Consider the following 16,191-nt stretch of genomic DNA (forward strand, 5'->3'; position numbering starts at 1 on the left):
AAAAGACACCAAAATCTCAAATACACAGCACAGCAAGACATACCCCTCTGCAGCAGATTTATGAACGTTTTTCCCTAGCAATTCATCAAGTTCGTCACTTGATATTTCATATGTCTCACTACATTCATAAAATAAGACGTTAACAAAAATAATTACGATGAAAGACCGTAGTATAGCTTACGAGGTACTGTACCCGTCAAAGTATTGATCTTCTTCAGGAGGTGAATCCTCCACAACTACTTTTTTCTTTTTTTGTGGTGTTCTGGGTGGAAAAAAAAAACAGTACCAATCAGAAATAAAAAATTAATTTTATCACAGAATATTAATGAAAGAAGTGCTTACTCTTTTGGTGTTGTTTTTGTTTTTTTCTTTTTCTTCTCCTTCTTCCCAGGTGATGATTCTTTGCTCCTATAAGTCAATAAAAGACACCTCAGTTAATACACAAAATCTTTATAAAGAAGCCAAAAGAAAGGAGTAATAATTTCAGGACATTACTCATCACTTGGTTCAGATTCAGATTCTGAATCAGAATCTGACTCCTCTTGCCTCTGCTTTCTTTTTCTTGAGTCCATTCTGCAAGGCAAACAATTGTCATTTAGAACATACTAAAAATACACCCAAATGGATTCACGAGATACACCCAACTAAATATACAATATACACCCAAAACAGCAAACGAAACACACCCTGCTTAATAAGCTACATACACCCAACGTGGACAAACAAAATACACCTAAACCGAAAAATAAATTACACCCAAGTATGGTACTTACTTTTTCCCCTTTTTGCCGGGGTGTTTAATTCCCGAATCCTCTGAGTCTTCTTGAGCCTCAGACTCAGAGGTAGAAGTGTCACTGTCAGTAGTTTCTGTCTCCGAAGACGATGTTGAGCTCGCCTTCCTTTTTTTTGTTTTTTTTGTTTTTTTCTCATTTTTTCTTTTGTCTCTGCCAAATTCAGAATCCCCTGAAACATGAGATATTTTAGTTAGCACCATTCGGGTAAATAAAATACACCAACTTATTATGATTACTCACCAAAATTTCCTCTCTCTCTGCATTCATTCTTTCCACCAACTTCTCCTTAGTCCAGTTGGCAATCCATGGCTTTGGTGGTCTTTCAACCCTGTTCTTGTCTTTGTTTTTTGAAAGGTGAAAGTAGATTATCATCAGGGCGAAGAGGCAGCCATTGATTGCCTTCTTCTTCTTCTCTTGATAGTCTGTTATGCCCTTGATCATGAAGGTCAAAACATGCCCCCCAGTTTCTCTCCTCTATGCCGTCCATCTTAAAAATTGGGACCAGGTGCACGGGCGATATTTTGTTTATCGTCGTTGGCAAAAGGAACGCCATCTGTATGTAGAGGATGAATATCCTCTTGAACATCAGGCGTTCCTCTTTGTTGCCAACGCCGATTTCCATCATTTCATCGGTAAGACTTTTGAGGGTCTTACCCTGGAATCTTCTATAAATTATTTTGTTATCATCAGAAAGTTTCTTATAGTCAACTTTCTCAGGAAATAGATCTCCTACAAAAAGGAAGACAACAAAGCATCCAAGTCGGTTCAAATACACCCAAGCATCAGGTTAATATACACCCAAGCAACAACTTAATATACATCTATAATTTTGAGCTAATTACCTGTTGCATTGATGCCAAGCGCATGACCTATTTTTTTTGGGGTTATATGGAAAGAACCATATCCTGTCTTCAGTTTGTTCTCCCCAAGTTTGAAGTTGTTTGCCAGCTCCCTTAAGAGTTGGTGATCCACCCTCAGTGGTGGGATGTGCATCAACCCACCAAATCCAAGATCCCTCACAATTGCCTTCTTCTCCTCAGTCATGTTTCTGAACTTATCATTTAGGAGATGTGTGGCACATTTCAGGTCTTTAGTTTGGTTTCTTGCTGCCATTTTCTCTGAAACTAAAAATACACCCAAAGATATCAGTAATATACACCCATATATATATGACTCAGATACACCCATTGATAACAATTAAGATACATCCATTGATAACAGTAAGATACACCCATATATATGAGTCAGATACAGCCAGATATTCGCAAGATACACCCATTCATAACAGTGAGATACACCCATAGATATTATTCAGATACACCCAAAGATGTCAAAGAAGATACACCCATTGATTACAGTGAGATACACCCATAGATATTATTCAGATACATCCATATAGATATCAGTCAGATATCACTCAACCATGCTTCAATATCAAGCCACATTACAAGGTTAAGCAGTTTACACCCCCGAATATACGGAATAAACCCCCAAAAATCAACAAAAATAGCAGGAGAACTTAGAATATCAATGTAGAACGACGTAGAACTTAGAAGAACGACGTATAACTTAGAAGAACGACGTATAACAAAGAAGCAAGAGTAATAGTAAACCCTAGAAGAACGACGTAGAAGAAAAGTAAAATATACAGTATTTTAATGGACTTACGTTGAGTATTCTTGGTTTGTTTTTTCTTCAGATTCTTCACAGAGAGGTTGATGGTGTTTTGATGCAGTTTTCGAACTACGATTTCTATATTTTGAAACTTGATTTTCGCTCGAAAATGAGAGGGTTTCGTTGTTTTGAAAGTGCCTTGAGAAATGGAAGAAGTGGAAGAAGTGGAAGAGTCTCCCATACGTAACCGTTCGAATGTTGAGCGCGTGATTTTGACGCGACATCTTATCTCTCTTCATGCGTGTGATTCGTGTTTGGGCTGGGCCAACTTGTTTGCTTGTAGGCTTGTATGTGTAGCAGGCCCGTAAAAATAAATTAAATCACATATGTATTTATATATAAATATGTATTGATAGTTGATTTTAATGACTAAATATCATTTTTGTTATTTATTTACACATACAAAAGTTTTATTTATTTATTTTTTTACAGTGTGTTGTTTCAGCCTTCGTAGAAGTTGAGATAGCTATTCTTCCCAAGAAATGAAAAATCCCAAATCCAAATAGTGGATCTTATTATAGCTAAGCTCAACCGATCTTTTTTCTGTCCTCGTTAATTATTATTTCCTCATCATAATAACAACAACAATTAAAATAACAATAATATTAATATCAATAATAATAATAATAAAAAATGCTGGTGATCTTGCTCTTCCAGTTCCTCACACCTCTCTGCAGATCCTAGATCTGCGATCAATTTCACCATTTTCAAGCAAATCTCAAAAGAAGAAGAAGAAGAAGAAGAAGAAGATGTATATGGCATATGGGTGGCCTCAGGTGATCCCTCTTGAGCAGGGAGTATGTTCCTCCGCCCCGAAAATCGTGTACCTCAAAATCATCAACCGTTTGTTACTTGTTGTATCCCCAACTCACTTTGAACTATGGAGTTCTTCCCAGGTACCTCGACCCCTCTATATCAATTCGGCATTTTTGAATTGTTTGTGTACATATTTGGGGATTTCTTTTGAGCTGGGTTTTCTGTTGAATGCAATGGAAGTGAGGTGAATTATTCTAATACGGGAATTTGGAGTTTATATTTTAGTTGTGTCTAACTTTTATTTTAATATTTTTGTAAAAAATTATGATTGGCTTTTGATGGAGGTGATTGTGGAATGTGGTTACTGGGGTTTACAGTATGTTTTTTTGCACGTTTGAAATTGTGTTCATGGTGTCATGGAGCAGAGTTTCTGTAACGTTATGGTCGGGTTTATCTGTTTTTTTGGGGGGGGAAATGTTGGACTGGGTTTCTTGAGGGGTAAATTACTGCAATATGGGGTATATGGGAGTTTATGTGTGGGAGGGGGGGGGGGTGGTTAAAGGATGGAATATAAGCTTGACAGTGTATTGGATTTTCTGTTGGTGCAGCATAGATTGAGATTGGGGAAGTACAAGAGAGATGCGTATTCTTTGCAAAAGGAAGGGGAAAACTTGCAGGCCGTGTGGAGCCCTGATGGCAAATTAATCGCCATTCTTGTAAGTTCTTCAGAATGTTGATATGTGCATAGTGAATTATGAGCATTTTGATTATACATGTTTGATTAAGAGTAATAAGTAATCCTGCATATTTGTTGATGATTATGAAATGTGGTTTACAACCTTTGGAGGATGCATGCAAATGAAAAATGAAGCTGCCAGTTGGGATTCATATTATCTGATTGTTAGTAGGCTATATTGTGAAATGAAAGATGCTGCTTGCTCAGTCTATTCTAGATCTAGAAAGCTTGTTGGATTAGCCTTTGTATCCAAAATAAGAACAGTTAAAACCTTTATGGTTACTTGTTTGTTCATGTCTATATCCAGGTACTAGTGAGATATCATATGTTCAATTTCATCTAGGGTCTTTGTTTTGTTCCCAAATTCACAATCCTAGTAACTTGTGCCTTGAAATTACTATATTGTGCTTTAGTTATAAATATTTTGTTGAATTCAAATGTTTGTCTATTAATCTTGTTTTATTCTGGATAAGTGATAATATGGTGTTTATGTTCCTAATACAATTCATTTTTTCTCTCTTTAATTTGCAGACATCTTCTTTCTTTCTTCACATTTTTAAGGTCCAGCTTTCAGATAAACGGATACACATTGGAGGGAAGCAACCCTCTGCTTTGTGCCTAGCTGCTATATCCCTTCTGCTTTCCGAGCAAGTTCCTTTCACAGGAAAGGATTTGTCCATGTAGGTATCGTTCTAGTTTTGGTTTATAACTCTCTTTGAAATGCAACTGAAAACTTCTAGTGGTAGTAAACTTTTTGGATCTTGATATCTCTGTCGATACAACTTTTATGGCAGGAGCAATATTGTTTGTGATAATAAATACTTGCTGCTTGGACTTTCTGATGGAAGTTTATATAGTATGTCTTGGAAGGGGGAGGTAATTTAAACATCCAGGCCTCAACAACTTTGGACAATATAATAATTTAATGTTCGTTTTTTTTTAACTATTTTTTTTTAAATGTATAACAAAATTACTGTCATTTTTTAATCTCCTGAACAGTTCTATGGGGCTTTTCAATTTGATCGATGTCCTCCAGCTAGCTTTGAAGATTCTCAAATACCACTTTCTGTAGAGAATGGTCTTTCTCCTAAAGGTCACCCAAAGGTTCTTGTGTCCAACCATGTTACTCCAAAGTCTCAAATCAGCCAACTAGAACTTTGTCTTCCATTGAGGTTGCTGTTTGTCTTGTATTCTGATGGGCAACTTGTCTCATGTTCCATAAGTAAGAAAGGTTTAAAACAGGTTGATTGCATTAAAGCAGAAAAGAGATTGGGATCTGGTGATGCTGTATGCGCTTCAGTAGCCATTGGACAGCAAATTCTTGCTGTAGGTACCAGAAGAGGAACAGTTGAGTTATATGATTTGGCTGATTCGGGATCACATATACGCACAGTCTCTTTGTATGATTGGGGGTAAGTTTTATTCAATATGCATATGTGGAATTGGAATCATATTGAATGCCAGTGTGATTTACTTCTGCAATCTTGATACTGAAGCTCTTTGACATGCATAATTTACTTATTTGTGTGTGTGATTTATATATGTTTCTCTACCCCAGTGATACCTATTTTTATTGATTACTGGTTTGTTTTTGTTTTAGAACCTTAGAAGATTATTATCATATCTAACATATATGCACAGATCAGTGGATTCTTTTTAATGCTAGCAGCATCAGCTCCTTTCTAGTGAATGCAATCATTTTAGGGTCAGAAATATGACTATAGTGATTGTTCCTTTATCATATCAATATATTTCTGATTGTTCCTTTATCATATCAATATAGGTTGGTTTTCTGTCATGAAGTATATTCAATATGACTATTTTGCAGATATTCAATGGATGACACCGGCCCTGTTAGTTGCATTGCTTGGACACCCGATAATTCTGCTTTTGCAGTTGGTTGGAAGTTAAGGGGGCTCACAGTTTGGTCTGTCTCTGGGTGTCGCTTGATGTCAACAATCCGACAAATAGGTTTAAGTTCTGTATCTTCTCCAATTGCTAAGCCAAACCATGATTGTAAGTATGAGCCATTGATGGGTGGTACCTCACTAATGCAGTGGGATGAATATGGGTATAGACTATATGCTATTGAGGGGGAATCTTCAGGGAGAATTATTTCATTCTCTTTTGGAAAATGCTGTCTTAGCAGAGGTGTTTCAGACAGCCGACAAGTGATTTATGGGGAAGACCGCTTACTTATTGTGCAGTCTGAAGAGACCGATGAACTCAAAATGCTCCATCTTAAACTTCCAGTTATGTGTTTTATTGTCAAAATTTGACCACATAATCTTTCACTTAACAGACCTTTATAACATCTACTATTTGTGCAGGTTTCTTATATTTCCCAAAACTGGCCTGTCCAACATGTGGCAGCTAGTCAGGATGGAATGTACTTAGCTGTTGCTGGCCTCCATGGTTTGATACTCTATGATATACGTCTGAAAAGATGGAGAGTATTTGGAGATGTTACGCAGGAACAAAAGATTCAGTGCAAAGGATTGTTATGGCTGGGGAAGATTGTTGTCGTCTGCAACTATCTTGTTTCTTCTAACACGTAAGATACTTCTATTACTTATATGTTTTATGTGGTTGGTCTTACAAATTTTCTAGTTATTGTACTGTGTGTCTTCCAAAGCAAATTGGTGGAAAAAATAAACTTCTTGAGAGAAAAAAAAATTCATCAAGAATGAAGAGAATTAAAAGAGAGGAGGTTAAGATATCTTCCATCAGAAAATAACTGTCTTAAAAGCTGCAAAAATCCCATATGTATGCCCCTCAAGGTTAGCAATGAGCAATGCTGATGGCCTTGTCCTTGTGTAAATTAGTAATAGAAACCCTTTGAAACACCCTTAGTTGAGCTTTATAGAGGAGCCAATGACCTATCCCACAACAAATCTAAAGGCATTGAAGAATTTTGAAAAATGTGTTCATTCCTTTGTAACTAATACATAAATTTTAAACACTGCATAGTTCAATAGGATCTTGACCTGTTTTTCTTCTTACAAACGTTCTAAATCATATTGCCAACAATGCTTCTAGAAAGTTTGGACAAACCCAATATATCCACAAACAATTAGCCTATTCCACAAAGGATTAGTAACCGGGCAAAGTAAAAATAGATGTGTAAGTGATTTTAAGTTGTTCATGCGCATATAACAAATCTGAAACTCGCTCTCACATCACTTAGAGATAACGATTAAGTAACCTTTATAAGTATTTGTTCAACTCTTCCTTTATAAATTACAAGATAGCTTTTAAGATATGAGTTAGGCTCACCCAATTCTTAGCATCTAGGCTTATCTCATGGTACATTCAATTAGGTACATTCAATTCCAAGAGCATTGAACAATGTTAAGGTCTTTCACCCTTATATGATATTTAATGATTAGATCTCATTGTACTCCAAAAAAAAGTAGGTCTCATTAAAACTATAGTTTCTGTAACATTTACCGTAGCAGTATGCAGCATTTCTCATAAATATATACATATTCTACTTCCAATGGTTTCTTAGGGTACTTTATTGGTCTCAGGTATGAATTGCTCTTTTATCCAAGATATCACCTTGATCAAAGTTCATTGCTCTATCGGAAACCATTGCTTGCCCAACCTATGGTGATGGATGTGTACCAAGATTATGTATTGGTTACTTATAGACCATTTGATGTCCACATATTCCATGTGAAATTGTTTGGTGACTTATCTCCTTCGGGAAATCCTGATCTACAGGTAATGCATATATTTAAGTATTTTTTTTCTCTTATTTTTTTTTAAATATTTTTTTCTGTAAAATATAATCTTGAGTTATAATTTTTTATTTGGAAAAAAAATTTGTTTGTTATACATTTTTAAGTGATAACATGACAAACAGCTTTCTGCAGTACGAGAACTTTCAATTATGACTGCCAAGAGCCATCCTGCAGCAATGCGATTCATTCCTGATCAAATTCCGAGAGATTCTATCTCAAACAACTATATTTCATCTTCATCAGATTCGTTAAGAAGAGAGCCAGCAAGGTAATGCCATTATGAACAACATATACCCCCTTTCTTCAATTTATTATAGCATTTGTTGGATTGAAATGGTTGAAGGTAAAATGTTGTGTGTGTGTGTGGTGGCTGTAGTTTTACTTTGTATCTCATTCCTTATGGAAATTATTTGTTTTAGATGTTTGATATTGAGAGCCAATGGGGAACTTTCACTTCTTGATTTGGATGACGGACGTGAGAGGAATCTTACTGATTCAGTTGAACTATTTTGGGTTACCTGTGGCCAGTCTGAGGATAAAACAAATTTGATTGAGGAAGTTTCATGGCTAGATTATGGTCATCGAGGCATGCAGGTAATTGACTGCTATATCTTTTTCATTCCATTAATTTTACTTGGTTTACATGGCTGTTGAATTTGATGGATCCTCTAGTAAATTTCCTTTTTACTTTTCTGATAGTTTTTTACATGAAAGTTCATTGTTGCAGGTTTGGTATCCATCTCCAGGTGCTAATTCTTTTAAGCAGGAGGACTTCTTGCAGGTTTGGATATAAATCAACCGAGGAAAATGTTTATAATTCTGTCGGCTATGTTGAACATAATGTGAAACTTTAGAACTTTTTGCCTCAAAATGAAAAAACTATTATAATTGTAATTCATTCCTTTGGATGCATTTTTATAGATATTGTTATCACAAAGAATCACCTGAAAATGTGGGCTCACCAATTTTATTGTAGTTTTGATTCCATATTCTATCTGGTTGTTTGGTATCATTCTTAGTGAACTACTTGGTTAGTCAGTTGTCCTGTTCTGTTCTGTTTCTCTTTGCTAACGTTTATTGAAAGATACTCTCATCAACTTAAGTATATTTGCTTGATATATATACTATCAAGATAAACAATACTTTTAGCCATTGAAAAAATTCAACCATTCCTTTACTCTTGAATCGGTTAAATGTGCTGATTTGGGATTCAATATTTTAGTTGGATCCGGAGCTGGAGTTTGATCGCGAAGTATACCCTCTAGGACTTCTTCCAAATGCTGGTGTAGTAGTTGGTGTTTCTCAGAGAATGTCATTTTCAGCTGGTTCAGAATTTCCATGTTTTGAGCCATCTCCTCAAGCACAAACAATATTGCACTGTTTGCTGCGTCATCTTCTTCAGGTATTATAGTTATTCATCCTTATACTTTTTGTGGCAGGGTTGGAGAAGGGACCTTCTCAGTTTCTTAGTTGATTACACCAACAAAAACAGAGACATGGATATCATTTGAACTTGTATCTGTGTGTTGTTGTCACATATCTTTTTAAGGTTGCTATACCTTGATATACGTCGAGATGGCGTATCCACTTTTGTAAATTCTTTTTTGTTCTAATCAAATCTCTGTTCCCCAAAAAAAGTGGATTTGTTATAGATAAATCTTTTTTTTGTTTTTGGTTTTACTTTTGTACAGGGGGATGCTTATCCCCAATTTGTATTTTCCTTCTCCTCATCTTAATGAAATTGTTTTTATCTATCAGATCCCCAATTGGTTTTACTTTTATTTATTTATGTTTCTGCTAGAGGGACAAAATTGAAGAAGCTTTAAGGCTAGCAGATTTATCAGCTGAGAAGCCTCATTTTTCACATTGTCTAGAGTGGCTTCTTTTTACGGTATTTGAAGCAGATATATCCAGGTACTTCTCGGAAAGGTTAATAATGGTCTCTGTCTAATTTGTGAATTTCAACCTGTGGTTGTGCTTATGACTATATGGATCAAACAATGTATGTACTATCGTGGACCATATTGTTACTTCAAACAAACTTTATGCCAAATTTTATGAGGGGAATCTCTTGTTCTTGCTGCTTCATTGAACCGACTCTTTGCATATAACAAGCTCTGTTAAGCTGCACTTAAGGGTGGCATGAGCTCATTACAAGCGAAATGAGGTTCTCCTCTCATTTGAAATGACTAAAATGGGTGACATTTTGGGCAAAATGTTGGGGAAAATTCTTAGTGAAAGCATAATTTTATACACTTCCTGGATCAAGATTTTAGTTTTCTTTCCAAACCAAACACTAAAAATTAGATGCAAAAGTGTACATCATTAATGGGATCTCTTCATGGTTCTATATTCACAATATGAAACTGAATATTTATCTGATGTTGAAACAACCTCGTATTTACCTGTAGTTTCTTTGTCATTTTCCCTTGAAATTTCATGGTGCTTAAACTTGATTCCTTAGTGTTAGGATCACATTGGTATATGAGTTGATTACCATTAGTAAGAGTTAGCTAGGAGTACTTGGTTACAATGGTTTAGTCATTTGATTAGTATAAATAGAAGTGATAGGATACAGAGAAGAGTTTCAAATTCTGAGTAATTGTGATTGTTTTGAGAGTTGAGAGGTCTCTTTAATATCCTCTCTATCATTTTAATTCATCAATAAATACAACTTTCTGTGTCCATTTCTAATGTTTATTCTGGCTGTTTATTTTTCATGCTGATTACCCTAGGCCTAATGCAAACAAGAACCAGCTCTCAGTTCCCAAACATGCCAAAAGATCGCTTTTGGAGAAAACCTGTGATCTTATCAGGAATTTTCCGGAGTACCTTGATGTTGTTGTAAGTGTTGCAAGAAAAACTGATGGTCGTCATTGGGCAGATTTGTTCTCAGCAGCTGGCAGATCAACAGAGTATGTCTTTCAAGCATTTAATCTTTTTTTTTTTTTTTTCAATTTCAACTTAGCTTATTACTTGGAATGAACACTAGTACAATATGGAATTGAGTAGGTAGGAAAGAAAACAACTTTCTAGTGTCGCCTTTATGTTGAAACTGTATACTACTGGAAAATTATTGACTTGGATAAATCTCACTGAGCAAACTTTATAGTTTATACTATATCCCTTTTCATGCTGGATGCATTTCTGTTTGGCATGTCAAGGAAAAAAATGAAGCAGAATTGGTACTGTACACAATTAAATGCTTCATTTGTACATGCTTCTGCATGTTAATTTATTTATGGAGCTCATTTGGCAGCATGAATAGACAGGGATGGAAATGTAAGATATTGATCAAGTAAGAATGAGGTTGTCATGACTTTGAGAGTACGACGTCAAATTATATATCCACTCCTTTTCCTTTCAGCAACCCACCCATTAATTTGGAATTTAATCTCAACTATTCATCAATCTGATCAGATATGATTTTCGCTCATTTTCACTGTTCACAACAATTTCATTCCGACTTGATACATCCCCTGCCCTCCTCTCTCCCTCTCTCTCTCTCTGCTCCCCCCCCCCCCCACACACACACGGGGTGATGACTAGTGAGCGGAATGATTTATTATGAAAGTGAGATGAGCAAATTTGTATTTTATATGCATAGATGGCTAATATTAGAAGTTTAAAAGTCACCTGATTCCATGTTTTAATTTTGATCATTGATGTACTACCCAACAGTCCAAATTTATGGTTAAAAGTGATCTTTGGATTGATGAATGCTACACTTACAAAAAGTGAATAGAATTGGTAAAAGAAGTGTTTTTTTATATTTTAAGGTATATATATATAAAAGAATATTTAACAAATTTACTGCATTCATCTGATATATTTATATTTGATGACTAGTTTAAACTCCTTACTGTTTGTCCACTGCTGGAAGTTACAATGCTTTTCCAATTTGTATTGTAGGAGTGTAAATGTTTTAAGGTTTTTTGGTTTATTATAGATTGTTTGAGGAATGCTTTCAACGTAGATGGTATCGCACTGCAGCTTGCTATATATTGGTAAGATTCACTTGCCTTTCTGAATAGATTTGCTCATATGTAGAATCGTTACATTCCTGACATTGTTTGCTTTCTGATATGTGTAGTTTGTCTATTTCTTCAATCAGTGCTGCCCACTGTATAAAAATTGTTTCGTTTAATTCTTAAATCGTATCAATCTCCTTTCTCTATTGTTGAATTGGTTTTTGGTTTGTTATCTGCAACAAATAAGTAGTAAACAGGGTAGATGCTGTTTTTTTTTTTTTTTTTTTTTTTTTTTTTTTATGCTTTGTGTCAATCCTCCCTTATTGCACTTTGTGGCATTCATAATTTATATATGTGTGTGCGTGTTATGTGTGGGACAAATTCACATGTTTGCATTGTCATGTGGCTGTGTTTTCATGGAACAATTTGAATAATATCTTTGATGAATGCTGTGCATGCTGTGCAACTTTAAATCAGTTCTTATTGGCTATGTTTGTTGGGTTTGGAATCAGGAAAGAGGCAAAGTTTTTGTGGCACTGCAGTATCCGCCACCATTTGAATTTTTTCGTTGGAGAATGGAGCATAATGCTCACACCTTAAATGATAAATATTTTAACAAGCAAGTTTTATGTTATTAGATGCCTGGCATCTATTTGGTGTAAAGATCATGATCATTATATATGACTTTCTTTCTCGGATATGTTGAGAGGTAGGAAAGCCATGCTTTATAGATATTTTTTTTTCGTTTCTTTTGCTTTTTATAGAGGAACTCTTATCCTCTATCTTGTATTAGCCTTCTCCTCATTGTATTAAAATTATTTTTCTTATTAAACGTAAGAAGATTGAATGGTAATGTATGTGTCTGTGTGATGTTTATATTATCACATAATCATATTTATTTTATCTAAAATATTACAGGTGATTGCGAAACTTGAGGGTCCTGCTGTTAGTCAGTACTGTGCTTTGCGGTTATTACAGGTTTGGGATTGATGCTTCTAGTAACTCTCTCTCTCTCTCTCTCTCTCTCTCTCTCTCTCTCTCTCTCTAAAGTGATATCATTGATGTGGTTTATCATACACAGGCAACACTTGATGAATCTCTGTATGAGCTTGCTGGAGAACTGGTATTGTTTTGAAACACTCGTATTGTTCCCTTTAGTTGGTCAAGTAATATTAGACAGGAAATCGTGATGTTTTTCTTAAAATTCTGTGTTGGGTGCTCAGGTGAGGTTCTTGCTCAGATCTGGCAGGGAGTACGATCAGGCATCAAGTGATTCAGATAAATTATCCCCCAGATTTTTAGGATATTTTCTTTTTCGTTCTAGTGAGAGGAAGCAGTCATTGGATAAAAGGTTTGTGTGCATGTTAATAAGTTAGTGAATTATTTTAACTGTTGGCCATTGAAATTACCAACCATTTTTAACAAAGATCTTTTTTTGAATCAGTGGCTCGTTCAAGGAGCAAAGTGCTCATATTACCTCTGTGAAGAATATTTTAGAAAACCATGCTAGTTACCTGATGTCCGGGAAAGAGCTCTCAAAGCTTGTTGCATTTGTAAAAGGCACTCAATTTGATTTAGTGGTAACATGATCTTGCTGAATAATCTCCTTTCCGATCATTTTGTTCCAGTCAAAGTTTAAATTTCTTTGATGGCTATCAATTACAGGAGTATCTACAACGCGAAAGATATGGGAGTGCTAGGTTGGAGAATTTTGCTTCAGGGCTTGAACTAATAAGCCAAAAGGTCTGAGGTTTTAATATTTGGAAAACACTGGTTTCTTGTTGACTATTCAATGCACTTTCTTGGTTTTAAATTACAGTAACGTAACATTGTGTTGTCTTTTGGCCTCCCTTTCCCTCGTGTTTTATTTTGTTCACTCTTGGTCAAATACAGTGATGATAACCTCAAACTTCTTTGACTTCCTACTATGTGTCCATTAAATTTAAGCTGTTCGTTTAAAAAGAGGCATGGGTTTATTAGATATTGTTGCTGATATTTAGTGATATTGGAGAGGCACATAATCCTTCCTTCTTGTGCTCTTATTTCTTTTCTCTTTGCTTATTTTTGCTTCTCATTAATGGAATTATTTTGTGCAATCAGCTTCAAATGGAAACGTTACAGAGCCGGTTGGATGCAGACTTTCTCCTGGCTCATATGTGCTCTGTAAAGTTCAAAGAATGGATAGTTGTTCTTGCTACCCTATTAAGACGATCTGAGGTATTGCATTGTGATATTGCATACATGCATGTAGCATTTCTTCACTCCCATTGTGCTTTTCCTTCTGTATAGGGAGGCATTTAGACATGGTATTGGCATCTTTTCCCATTTTAGCTGGTTCACTTTGTTGGCAAGTGCATTCTTCTGATGAGATTTTACAGGTGCTTTTCGACTTGTTCCAACATGATGTTCGGCTATGGAAAGCATACAGCATCACGCTCCAGGTATATCTAATTTAGATTACTGTTGGAAATTATAGCATGCCATTATGTTCAGTAAATAATAATTAATATAGCATATAACTATTTTTCCTGCCTGTTATCTGTGCATTACAGTCACACCCAACATTTGTTGAATATCAAGATTTACTTGAAGACCTTGAACAGAAATTATCATCAATTTCAAATAGGGAAGAATAATAATAGCTAATCTGCATTTCATATATGGAATTTGTTGGTTCCCTGTTGAAGTAATTTGCTGAGTGGGTTTCATCGTTCCCCACAAGATTGTCTGACAAATCATGTCACACCAATTAAGGAGCATGCATCGTTCCGTTGTAATTAATTGATTGTGGGGACCGGAAAGCGTAGTTTACGTGCTGGTTTACCATGATCCTGTTTACAAATCATATTGGAGGTAGTCCATTGAATCCGGAGTAGTGCGTGTAGATAGAGGTTAGAAGTATTTGTAGGGAGGCTTGTGCATGTTTGAGGATTTCATTATTCTTTTAACTTTTTAATACACATCTTGTAATATGTCTTTTATTGTAAAAGCATGAGCAGATCCATCTGTACATATTAGTTACGCTTCTGAATTCTGATAGCTCAACATTTATAGCAAGTGGAATTTATTGATCCTGAAACTGGTGCTTTTCTCCATAGTGTCAAGAGTAACATCGATTTTTTGCTGCTTTCATGTTTGGCACTTTTCCCCTGTAAGCTACCATGATGTTAAAATTAGCTGAATCCATTTTGAATTAGAAAGGCTTTCTTATTTACATTGTTATTTCATGTGTACTAGTTACTTTGCTTAGAGATTAGGAACCAGAGAAGGTGATTTTTTAGATCGAGAAATGGAAGGTGGTTTTTTGACTTCAAATTTACTTGTCAGCTTTCAACAATGGCTGATGGTCTAACATAATTTTCAGGTGTCCTAATCATTTTTGTTCTTCAATCGGCATGTGCTTTGCTTGTGCTTCTATTATTCGTTAAATTTTGGTGAAGAAAGACTATAATCGGGATTTTTTTTTAAAATAAATATATCAATTACTGAAATATGTATTTACGAGCGTTTTAACCGAAGAACATCACACCACTTATCTCGTTTACCCTGTAAACAAGATAAGGCTGAAGAAGACGTGGTCGTATACTCGTATCACGTTTATACACGTGTTGTCTAATTAAAGTTCAAACATATGCTATAATCAGATTATAATCAAACACGTTTTAAATCATGTTATGAATTTCGGTATAATCAAACGTGCTCAAGGTAATAATAAACTCAAGAATCCAAATCAAAATTCAGACTCGTGCTATAATTGGATTATCAAATATGTTTCAAATCATATATTACAAATTTGGTTATAATCAAATGCGCTAAGGTAATAATCAAACTCAAGAATCCAAGTTAAAGTTTAGACTCATGCTATAATTAAATTATAGTTTAACACACTCCAAATAATATTACAAAATTCGATTATAAGCAAATTAAAGTTGCTTTCTACAATCTACACATGATTGATAAACTGTATTATCTCTTAAAGTTGGTCTATAAAATCAAATTATGAATAATTGAATAGATCCTATATAAGAAGAGGTGTCAAAGGACTTTGACTAAAGAAAACAAAACCATTGAGCTTCTTCCAAAAAAAGAAAAAAAAAAGAAAGAAAAAAGAGCAATGGCAAGCAAATTGCATATTCGGTCATCAAACAGTTTGTCAAATGGATTTCATCTATGGTCCTCATGAATGCAAGAGCAATTGAGCAACCTTAGAAACTTTGAAGCAACTAGCACATCTGAGTCAGTTGCCAAAGGCTTTGTCATTGTTAAAAGATGTATACTTCTCCTTGGACAATCTTCTCAATGTTAGTTCAATCCAAAAGGTTATTTCTTATAATTTAAGTGTGAAATGCTTTCAAAGAGATCTTGGATGGCTTAATCAAAGTCTTGGATGTGTGTGGCATCACAAGGAATACTGTCATACAGATAAAAAAAAATATAAAATTCCTTCATTTATCTAATTATATATTAACATTTCAAATCAAGAAGATAAAGAACAAAAGAGAAGGTGCAAGGCT

General features: G+C 35.1%; 1 protein-coding gene across 2 annotated transcripts; it reads left to right on the plus strand.

The window, feature by feature from the left end:
• The first annotated feature begins 2,894 nt into the window (after nt 1–2,894).
• On the plus strand, nt 2,895–14,756 carry LOC112797496 (uncharacterized). 2 transcript variants are annotated; one of them, XM_025840471.3, is made up of 23 exons: nt 2,895–3,364; nt 3,833–3,940; nt 4,492–4,640; nt 4,755–4,836; nt 4,960–5,372; nt 5,789–6,212; nt 6,291–6,514; nt 7,491–7,686; nt 7,829–7,974; nt 8,126–8,300; nt 8,434–8,487; nt 8,929–9,108; nt 9,508–9,620; nt 10,442–10,621; nt 11,656–11,713; nt 12,596–12,655; nt 12,759–12,800; nt 12,901–13,028; nt 13,122–13,257; nt 13,343–13,420; nt 13,778–13,894; nt 14,056–14,118; nt 14,230–14,756. In XM_025840471.3, the coding sequence occupies exons 1-23, from the start codon at nt 3,218–3,220 to the stop codon at nt 14,311–14,313; spliced, it is 3,357 nt and encodes a 1,118-aa protein (XP_025696256.1). In that variant the 5' UTR covers nt 2,895–3,217; the 3' UTR covers nt 14,314–14,756. The 2 variants fall into 2 exon arrangements, with proteins under 2 accessions (XP_025696256.1, XP_072092206.1); XM_072236105.1 differs by having other exon boundaries at nt 2,924–3,364; nt 3,838–3,940.
• The last annotated feature ends 1,435 nt before the right edge of the window (nt 14,757–16,191 follow it).

Source organism: Arachis hypogaea, chromosome 4 (assembly GCF_003086295.3).
Source record: "Arachis hypogaea cultivar Tifrunner chromosome 4, arahy.Tifrunner.gnm2.J5K5, whole genome shotgun sequence".
Classification (NCBI taxonomy): domain Eukaryota; kingdom Viridiplantae; phylum Streptophyta; class Magnoliopsida; order Fabales; family Fabaceae; genus Arachis; species Arachis hypogaea.

Coding starts and splice junctions, on each gene's coding strand:
- LOC112797496 (XM_025840471.3), top strand. CDS start 3,218: ATGTATATGGCATATGGGTGGCCTCAGGTGATCCCTCTTGAGCAGGGA. Junction 9,109..9,507: donor TGCTGCGTCATCTTCTTCAG/GTATTATAGTTA, acceptor TGTTTCTGCTAG/AGGGACAAAATTGAAGAAGC. Junction 13,421..13,777: donor TTGAACTAATAAGCCAAAAG/GTCTGAGGTTTT, acceptor TTGTGCAATCAG/CTTCAAATGGAAACGTTACA.